The following is a 10,916-nucleotide window of genomic DNA, read 5'->3' on the forward strand; positions in this document are numbered from 1 at the left end:
AGATGAGACATGATTACATATAATAATTTTTATAGATTTGATAGTAATAATTACTAAATTTAATAAGCCTTGATTCATAACCTCAAATCATTTAGAATTAATAAATGTATTAATCTAAAAAAAAAGAGAGAGATAGAATCAAGAAACAAAGTGACGAATATACCCCCCAAATCTAAGATATATCAACTTTGTAATAATTGTATAGAGACGTGGTATCCACGTCATCGACGTGCCACTTCCCCGCTAGTCGGTGCCAAAAATCCAATCCAACCAATCTTTCCATTCTCTCATCATTTCTCATTTCCATTTCTAATTTTAATACCTTCACATCACATAATAAAAAAAGAAAAAGAAAGAAGAGAAAGCACCAATTATTGAAGCCAAACGCCACCATCAACAGCTTTACCTGACCACAACATTCCACCATAATACGTAATTAATTTCATAAATTCGTTTTTACCAAATTCCTTTGTTTTCATTTCTTACAGGGTCACATTTGATTGATTGTAAAATTCACATTCACATTCACATGCAATATATGTCAAAGGGTTAAGGAATTGGAGAGAGCGTTTGTGTTTGGTAGCACAGAGAGAGAGAGAGAGAGAGAGAGAGAGAGATGGCTTTGCTACGTAAATTGTTTTTCCGGAAACCACCTGATGGCTTACTTGAGATCTGCGAGCGAGTTTACGGTGCGTTCTTGTTCTTGTTCTTTCCTTTTTTTTCTTTCTTTATTTCATTTGAATAATTCGTTGTTTCTGTTTGGCGGGGATTTATGAATTTGAAAATTCAAAGTTTTTTAATTTAGTTTTTGTGTGAGTTATAAGGAAATGGTTTTCCGAGTTGGAAGTAATTGGAGTGTGGAATTTTATTATGTTATTTTGAATAGGCGGCTTTGGTTTTTGAATTTCCAAATTTTGGCTCTGTTTGGTTGGGAAAAAGGAGGAAATTGTATTATATGAATTGCTACTGTTTCATTATTTTTACTATTTACGCTTTGAGGAAGCAACGAATTCCATTCAACTTAGCCTAATTCTTTAGCTTCCTCTAATTCAGAAAATTAATAATGAACCCCCAAAAAAAAAAACCTATACAATTTGTAGCTTTTTAATTAATTTTTTTTTTTTTTTTTTTTTTTTTTTTTTTGGTTGGGTATTAAAAATATTTACTCGAACTAGAAGTCTCAAATGGGAGTTCAATTTTGGTTTTGTCCCATCGCATTATAGTGGCAGAAAAATAGAACCCAATTTTTTATTAGTGCAATGAATAAAATGAGTTTACAAAGCATAGGTTTTGGCTTCTGCATTTAAAATATTGCAAATGCTAACTATAAGATTCTTTTGTTTAATTAAGTTTTGGTAGAAAATTTATAGATTAGTGACTGATGGGTTTGCGATCTATGTATGCATATAGTATTTGACTGCTGCTTCACTACTGATGCTTGGAGTGAAGATAGTTATAAGGAATATATTGGTGGGATAGCTGGTCAACTTCGAGATCACTTGCCCGATTCTCAATTCTTGGTATTTCATTTTCGTGAAGGGCATGCAAATAGTGAGATTACTGAGATTTTGTCTGAGTATGATATGACCATAATGGACTATCCTCGGCACTTTGAGGGTTGCCCGGTGCTGACGATAGAGGTTATCCATCATTTTCTAAAATCAAGTGAAAGTTGGCTTGCATCTGGGAATGTGCTGTTGATGCACTGTGAACGTGGTGGTTGGCCGGTTTTGGCTTTCATGCTGGCCGCGCTCTTGATCTATAGGAAGTTGCATAGCGGAGAGCAGAAGACCTTAGACATGGTTTACAAGCAGGCTCCCCGTGAGCTTTTGCAATTGATGTCCCCACTGAATCCAATACCTTCTCAGCTGAGGTATTTACAGTATGTCTCGAGGAGGAATGTTGTCTTAGAATGGCCACCATTGGATAGAGCACTCACCTTGGATTGCATCATTCTCAGATTAATTCCTAATTTTGGTGGACAGGGGGGTTGTCGTCCAATATTTCGTGTATATGGACAGGATCCTTTTCTTGTTGCTGATAAAACCCCCAAAGCTTTATACGCTCCAAAAGGAAGCAAAAGTGTCCGGGCTTACAAGCAGGTGATACTAGTTATTTAAAAAAAAAAATTTATTTTTTGAGGTTTACCCATATTAATTTTATTGATTTTCTTTGATTGTTTTACTTTTGACTCTTTGATGAGGTGATATTTGCATGGCTTCCCTTTCTTGGGAGCCATGCATGAATTCTGTTTATTTAAAGGGGAAGTGTGCAAGGATTAAGAAACTCGTAAGCATGATGTTAAATATTTGCTATGATATATTCCATGTTGAATATGCTTGAATATATGTGAAAAAGGGAAGCATAAAATAGGAACACAAGAACAAAAATGTTACGTGGTTTAGTCATATGGCTTATGTCCACGGAGGAGACCTTTAAGGGCTACATCTTTATTATATAAGAGTAGTACAAAACTTGTGTTACAATAAATCATAACATGAGTATATATAGTAGACTAAACCCTAAACTAATAGACTTCTAGTACAAGTAGGAGACTTGGCTTGTACACAAAGTAGAATTAGGCTTAAGACTATGCTAATGGGCTAATATATCTCTAACTCATAATAATCAAAATAAAATAATCTTAAAAAGTTAAAAACAGATAGAATATGAAGCCTCTGCTTTGAGAGCCTTTTTTACTTTTCTGGAAGGCAAGAACTACTATGGAAACCAAACAACAAAAGGTGGTGGCTCATTGAGGTTGCTTTTAAAGACCTCCATATGACAATTTCCATAGAACTTGCTTACCCAAGATTTCAAAAACCAGATTGTCACTCTTGTTTCCGTAAAGCGCTAGAATTTTTATTAAATAGACTTTCCAGAGTTACTTATGGTTGTATTTTGTCTTATTTAATAGACTTTCCATCGAACACATGGACAGACTAGGTACCATGGTTGTCATTTGAGGTTTAAGTTGTAGGATTGTGGTCATTTGTGGAAGTCAATCACTTGGATTGGAATGGATGCATCCGATGTTAACAAAATTACCTCTGAGTTCCTCTCAAAGTAAACTGAGTTTCTTCCTTATGTGTTCATACTGTTAAACATTTTAATTGTCTCTTATTTGGCCTATTATTAATCAAATAGGCCTTTGGACCCGTTTCAATTTTGCAGGAGGAAACATTCAGTTGGTACAGGGGATGAGAGGTTTCAAAATTTTGAATGGTCTCTTAATTAAAAACACGAGTTCAGCAAGGACACATCTTAGTGAATAATTCTATGTGTTTATTGTGTTGGTGTCAACCTGATCGTTAATCCCTTGGAACTTCTCAAAAAATTATAGTTCCATCCTTTTGTATCAACTGTTCGAGAGAGAATAAAATACATTATCCCAACTATTAAGCAGGTCAATCTGGGTTCTGGGTATCTCTTCAATTTAGGACTTTAGCAATGAGTGGCCTAGTAAAACTTTGATATGACTTTCTGGACTTAACCTGAAATCTAAAATGGCTTTGGATGGGATAATTTGAACTGAATTTGTATGTAATTTACTGAAGACCAGTAAGGATAAAACAAGGGGTAAGGTGATGTACCCCTTTCCCTCTCCCTTGTGTGTGTGTGTGTGTGTGTTTGTTTCTCAAAAAAAAGGGGTAAGGGGATGTATGGGTCAGTGTTTTGGGAGCTTGATTTGTTTGTGACGTTGAGTCTGCTAAAGATTACTGGAAACTTGGTTGAGACCTTTCATCCTATGCTTGTATCTGTGGGGAAAGCTCTTTTAATTATGATTATTATTAATTTTTTTTTCAAAAACTTGGTCTAATCTTAATATTATCATGACTGTTTGGAACCCGTATTGTGTTGCAGGCAGAATGCGAATTGGTTAAAATAGACATCAATTGCCATATTCAAGGTGATGTTGTGGTTGAGTGTGTTTGTTTGAATGATGACATGGAACGTGAAGAGATGATGTTCCGTGTCACATTTAACACAGCTTTTATTAGGTCTAATATATTGATCGTAAACCGGGATGAAATTGACATATTGTGGAATGCTAAGGATCAATTTCCTAGGGATTTCAGAGCAGAGGTATTGCACATGACACATTTGTGTAGATTTAGCTTTTTTTTTCTGGTGCTTTTCCCTAATATGAAATTTATACACCGGTCATTCTTTGGATGAAGATTCTTTTCTCAGAGATGGATGCTGCTGCTTCCATTGTTCTGGGTGATGTCCCGTGCTTTGAGGAGGAGGGCCTTCCCATGGAGGCATTTGCAAAAGTTCGAGAGATCTTCAATTATGTGGACTGGTTAGATCCTAAGGCTGATGCAGCGCTAAATGTGCTCCAGCAGGAGCTAAGTCCTAGAAAGCTCTGGCAGAAAAGGAAGCCCACGGTTTTTGAAAATAAGAATAATAGCTCCTTATCGTCATCCCTGGATATTCAGTCCCTTAAGGTGGCTGAGCCCCATGACATTCAGATTGCACTTCAATTGCCCTCTCAATCTGACATCATGTTCCAAGGGATGCTTCAATCTTCTAAGTCAACGACAGTCTCCTGTAAATCTGTGCAAGGTACACCTGTAACCCCAACTTTTGGTATTGAATGTCAGTTACATGACTGTGCCTTATCTGAAGGTGCCAAAGTCACTCAACCTGCACCTGTTCCTCCAACTGTTCCAGAGCCCCCATTGGCAGTTTCACATGCCCCTGAATCTGTGGATACCAAAAGTGTTTCAATTGCACCCAAAACACCTCCACCTGCTCCCCCACCACCACCTCTCTTGACTGATTGTTCTACGAAAACTCTTCCTTCTCCTTCCCCACCTCCTCCATTGCCACCTCATCAACTTTCAGAACCTACGCATTCTTCACTTACCAATGATATTTATTATAAAGATCATTCATCAATGGTTAGCCCATCAGTTAGTGTTAGGCCAGCTCCACCTCCACTACCACCCCCTCCTCATACTGGGCAAACTTCAGGTCCTTTAATCTCCAACAATAATCCATTACTTAATCCTCCTTCAGCTCCTATAGTTACTTCAATAACTAGGCCGCCTCCAACTCCACCACCACCTCCAACACCACCTCCTCCGCCAACGCCTCCTTTGAAGGAGAATATAGCTCTTAGAGCTGGACATCCTCCGCCTCCAACTCCTCCACCACCTCCTCCTCCTCCAACACCTCCTTTGAAGGAGAATATAGCTGTTAGAGCTGGACATCCTCCGCCTCCAACTCCTCCACCTCCTCCTCCTCCAACACCTCATTTGAAGGAGAATATAGCTGTTAGAGCTGGACATCCTCCACCTCCACCTCCTCCCCCCCTTCATTCAGGGCAGGCTGCTGGTCCTAGAATTCCATCTTCAGGGCCACCACCTCCTCCTGCCCCCATATATTCATCCAAGCACTCTGACCCTGCATCAGTGAAATCCCCACCTGTTCCATCTGTGCCCCCTCCTCCAGCTCCCTCTGTTAAAGGAGTGCTGGGTTCGCTTTCTCTAGGTAGTATTGGGAATAGTTCTCCCAATGGTGGAAAGGGTCGAATTATTTCACGTACAATAAGTTCAAAGAATAATCAAACCAAAAAACTGAGGCCATTGCATTGGTTGAAATTAACAAGAGCAATGTCAGGAAGTCTTTGGGCTGAGGCACAAAAATCTGGTGATGCTGCCAAGTATGTACTTTTTCTTTAAAAGAGAAGTTCCATGTTAAGCTATGAATCATGCTTTGATTTTCTTCATATATCTCATAAGCTGTTTCATTTGTTCTCTTATAATGTAGGGCTCCAGAGATTGACATGTCAGAGCTAGAGAATCTTTTCTCAGCAGCAGTTCCAACTTCAGATCATGGCAGGAAGTCTAAGAGTGGCTCAGCGGGGCCAAAATCAGATAAAGTGCAACTGGTAATCAACGTTTTTGGTTCTCAAGTTGTACCAATCATCATTGATTTGTTTTTTTTTTTTAATTAACTTGAAATTGTTTATATTTCATCTTCAGATTTAAGTCCATTAATATTTTGTAAGAGGAGTCTCATCCCCGATTTTGTGTCCACTTGAAGAAACAAACAATTGTCTTGTTTTATGGTTTAAAAAATTTTGACCTAGGAAAAAGTCAAATCAGATGTAGATTTCCTGGGTCAGGTCTGGCAGTGTTAAACTGCTTGGATTTTGAGGAATTAGGGTTAGGGTTTGGTGAAAAAAATGTTGTAAAATAGTAAGGAATAAATATGGGTTTTCTAATGGTGAAAAGGAATAGTAATATTTGGGGATGAAATAAGGGGGAAAAGCCAAAGTCCATGTTTTGGTTCTTTATAGGGTATTTGATAGATGAGTGGTTTAGGGTTTTGAATTTTAGGGTTTAGAAGGTGAAGAATCAATGTGTGTGTGAAAGGTTTTAAGTTACTGGGATTTTAAGAATGAAAAAGAAAAAGAATAAACTTTTATTGTTCTTCTCTCTTGAATAGAAAGCGTTAAATTCATATAAATAGATGACTAATACCTGTTCCTAATGGAACTTGAACTTCTTGAAACCCCAATAAGAGTTGGACTCCTTTCTACTCTGCCCAAACTAAATAACTAAACTCAAACAAAACCAAAATAGGACCCAATGGACTCTTAATATAGCTCATCCCTAGAAACAAGAAAAATACAAATTTTCCTGACACTTAAACTAAAAGAAAAAACTGGAGTAGAATTACATTAAGGTCTGGGTTGGGGAAATTTTTTGTGGTTCTAATAGGTGACAGAAGGTCCGAAGGGTTAATCTATGCAAAGATTGAATGAGCAAAAGCTTGCAGGAATTTGAGATACATGCTGTAAAACCTTCTGGCAGCTACTAATGTTAGGCCTTCAGGTTGTTAAGATGATGACATGAGAAGAAAAACATAAAGAGGCCCAAATTAGGGTTATGTGTTGGAAGAGTAAAGAAAGCAGTGTTGTGACTTGTGATTGCATGGCATATTAGCAAGGAGAACGCCATGTGTTCATGCCTTCCAATAAACAAAACACTGAAGTTTTTTTTTTTTTTTTTTTCCTGGTTTCTTGAGAGCACCCCATAAATATTTTTGCATAAGTTATGCACAACAGTATGTTTCTTAAACTGCCCTGTTTACCAAGACCAATGACTATTGCAACTTTGCAAGTTGATATACCTAGTGGACAGTTTCTTGAACATCACTATAATTTTAAACTGTCTTTATGTTCTAAAATCATTTTTTATACCTTTTCTGTTATTTTCAATTTGTCAAGTAGGGTCCTTAAAGAAGTTGCTTAACAGTTGTCCAATTTGCTGATCATGAGGAATATTTTAAAATACAAATATTCCTGACGGCTGATGTTAAAAGTTTGATGGATCCAAATTACTTTTGAATTCATGCAGCTCCAGTCAGTGACGGCCAGTGTTAGTTCTGGCCATGCAAGTGATCAAAAGTTCAAAAAATGTTAATTGGATTTCTGTCACTATCTATAGCAACATTCAGGCATCCAACTCAGAAAGAAGGATTACCGTTACTGTTTTAGCAACAATGTCTTTTTTTACTTATAAGGATGGGTATGGACAATTAAACGTTAACTAGCTACACTTTTACTACATGAAATATCTTAGACAGAACTGTTCAATTAAATCCATGCATGCATCCATAGTTTTATAAGTGTGAATTGGAAAAAAATTTGTTACCAAAGTTATCAGATTAAGTAAATTGTTGGGGATTTTTGGATTACAAATTTGTAAATCAAAAAATGGGTACCAAAATGTTAATTTATGGCAAAGAACTGAGCATCTAGCTCTCTTTGTCACTTGCATATTCTTCATTCATGCTGAGTGATTGAGAAGCTCTCATTGTATACATTTCTAGTGCGATTTTCCTCTGTATGGTCCATATAAATCTTAAGAGTTGTTGTCCAAAATCAAAATTGAAGCTTTTTGGGATATACTGATCACTTATTATCAACTTATCTGTGCTAGAAATCTAAATATTATAGATTGAACTAATGTATTTTATTTGCTGGGGGGAAAAAAAATAACTAATGCCCTTCAAAATCCCAACCGCCCCTCCCGCCCCTCTTCCTTATAAGAAAGGGAAAGATGTTTGTACTTTATGTTGGCTTTTTCTATTCTTTTGTATTATGGAATTGTAGAATGCTTAGGTCTATCAAGTATTAGGTACAGCATTGGAAGTGAGGTTATATGCATCCCTTTCTTGTCGCATTTATCTTGTTGGCCAAGTTATGTTCTCATGAATATCAGATTAATATTTATTATTTGTTTAATGTTATCACATCTTGCAGATTGACCACAGGAGGGCATATAACTGTGAAATCATGCTTTCAAAGGTGAAAGTGCCATTGCATGACTTAATGGTAAGCTTAAAGCTATTTCAATTGTGTACTTCTACCAGTTCTATGGGTCATTGAAATAAAAGTTTGCTTCGCATAGACTTCAAGCAGTTCAGAGCTCAACTCTGCAAATCCTTAACTAAACTATAGGAGCTCAGCTACAGGAACTCTGTTCTGTCATCCCATTATATCTAGGGCAAAATTAATTTTTCAGTCCTATTAGTCTTGTTCTAATCTTATGTCCTTCTCTTTGACCTATCCTTCAATTTTAATCCTTACTGGTGCTGTTTTTGGTCTTATACCTTTTTGGTATTCCCTTTACATTTTTTTACTAATAAAAAAAAGTATTCCCTTTACCATCAATTTCAAGAAAACCTTTTTTTTTTTTTTGGGATAATGCTGATGATTATTATAGCTCAAAATAATTGATACAAGCAAGAAAACACAGGGTACAATATATGTTCTAAAACAGAAAAAATATGAAAACAGATACTCCCAGTAGTACAAGCCAAATTCTTTTGAGACAACTCATCAATTTAGCACTAATGATACCAAGCCTGTTTCAAAGCTACTGAAACAGTAACCAGCCTCCAAATATCTTTTGTAAACACTTCTTCTCCCCCAACCTCAATTAATTTCCAGAGCAGACCCAAGTATTCCCCAGTTGATGCACAGTACTTTATTGAGAATGGAATTGTCTAAATTACTCTTAGCTTCCATCTTGGCTTTGACATCTCTTGTAATGCTTTTAAGAATTTTCTCTTCTGTCTTGACTTCTCCTCCTTGGATTCTACAATTCCTTTGGATTCACAAATGATAAACTGTTGCCCACCATGCCACCTTCCAAAGGGAAGCTCTATATATTTTCCCTCATAAAAAATCCGGTGCTGCAGCTTAATATATCATCCAATTTGGGAGGAATATCATTCACCAATCAAAGCCCCATAATGTTCTTCCAAATTATTTTTGTAAAAAGAGCATTCAAAGAACAGGTGACTCCTACTCTCTGTAACCATTCAGGTGGAACAGCATGCACAATCCCCTGTGAACCCCAAATCATCATCCTTGCTCTTGTAGATAACCTGTCCTTCATGGCAAGCCAGCCGAGAACACCATCTATACTCCTAATATTGTTTTGAACATATTTCAAATGTTAAGTTTGGGTTGAACTGTACTAGAACACTTTTATTCAAAAGAATCTGTAGTTAAGCAAAGAAGTGATGTCATTGATCTCGCTTCCTTCCCTCATAAACAAAAAATGGAGAGTGAGATCATAGGTGCATTATAAAACCTGGGAACTTTGTCATACTGCCAGCTTATACTTCACTGCATAATGATATGTGCCAAGTGCCCACCCCTGATGTAAGCTTAAAATGGTTGACTTACAGCTCCTTCTTTGGTATGTCAAACTATCAGTAGAAAAGTTATTTGCTCTTAGAATTCAACGAATCACATTGTAGAGGGACAAGTGTATTTAAATTCTTAAGGTTATCTTATGTCAACATATCTATTAAGGTATGTAGAGTGTGGGCCATGTCTTTAACTGGCCTTGAGCAGGTCATGTCACTAAATTTTGGTGATTATGATCTCCCTCGTCTTCTCATTCAATATAAAAAGAAAACACATGCCCTCTCTCTCTCTTGCTTAGGCAATTTCCTCTTTCTTTTCTTGAGGCTTTACTTCATTCTAGGAGTCATCCTATCCTCTTGGTTTTTTTCGTTGCTATAAGTATCCGCCGTCCAAGCATGGCTCTCATTCATATTTGCTAGATAGGTGGTCTTAGTTCCATTATACATTAGGGGGTTGTTTTGGACAAGTTGTCCTTATCAATTATGGCTTCATGTGGAACATTGACAGAGTTCAGTGCTTGCCCTGGAAGATTCAGCTTTAGATGTGGATCAGGTCGAGAATCTCATAAAGTTCTGTCCAACAAAAGAGGAGATGGAACTACTTAAGGTTTGGAAAACTATTATTAAATTAACTATTATATTAAAATTGGTATATCATGTTCTATTCATTTTATATCTTCTGCAAATATATAATTGCATTTATTACATTTCTCTGTTCAGGGCTACACGGGAGAAAAGGAAAAGTTAGGGAAATGTGAACAGGTGTGTAAGATTTCATTAGTGCTGTTTGTGTGCTAACCTTTTATTTGATATTTTGATGTCTTGATTTCTCACATTTGATGAGATTCATACTGGTATTTTTTTGACTTTGCCTTTATTACTGCTTCATTATAAGGAAGTTGTGCTATGTTAGGTAGTAAGAATTCCAAACACAATGGACATTTAAGGATCCTTTAAACTGATTAATCTTATTGTAGTTCTCTGATGTAACTTATTTGCATAATTTCTTGCGAATTCTTTATTATCATTGTCCAACTGTAGTATTTCTTTGTTCTGGTTTTAATTTTCCATTGTTACTTATGAATACTAACTTGTGGTATGTTTTTTATTAGCTTAATTAGTGATACTTAACCGCTAATGTAACAATTGAACTGTTATTTTACAAGTATTTACACTATAGAATGGTAATTGAACAACTAAATTCTTCGGAAAGGGTAGAAGAATGGGACCTATTATGG

At 36.5% G+C, this 10,916-nt stretch overlaps 1 protein-coding gene across 2 annotated transcripts in view; it reads left to right on the top strand.

Moving 5' to 3' along the window:
- The first annotated feature begins 303 nt into the window (after positions 1-303).
- Positions 304-10,916, top strand: part of LOC111996081 (formin-like protein 13) — a 13,800-nt gene continuing 3,187 nt past the window's right edge. The window contains exons 1-9 of one of the 2 annotated variants that reach the window (XM_065782707.1): positions 304-432; positions 548-689; positions 1,411-2,102; positions 3,865-4,086; positions 4,182-5,671; positions 5,779-5,899; positions 8,282-8,353; positions 10,187-10,285; positions 10,399-10,440. In XM_065782707.1, coding sequence (XP_065638779.1) covers positions 617-689; positions 1,411-2,102; positions 3,865-4,086; positions 4,182-5,671; positions 5,779-5,899; positions 8,282-8,353; positions 10,187-10,285; positions 10,399-10,440 — 2,811 coding nt within the window. In that variant the 5' untranslated portion in view covers positions 304-432; positions 548-616. Of the gene's footprint in view, positions 690-1,410; positions 2,103-3,864; positions 4,087-4,181; positions 5,672-5,778; positions 5,900-8,281; positions 8,354-10,186; positions 10,286-10,398; positions 10,441-10,916 lie in introns of both variants that reach the window. The other variant, XM_065782706.1, reaches the window with a different exon arrangement.

The sequence above is a fragment of the Quercus suber genome, unplaced genomic scaffold (genome assembly GCF_002906115.3).
Source record: "Quercus suber isolate HL8 unplaced genomic scaffold, Cork oak 2.0 scaffold_311, whole genome shotgun sequence".
Lineage (NCBI taxonomy): Eukaryota > Viridiplantae > Streptophyta > Magnoliopsida > Fagales > Fagaceae > Quercus > Quercus suber.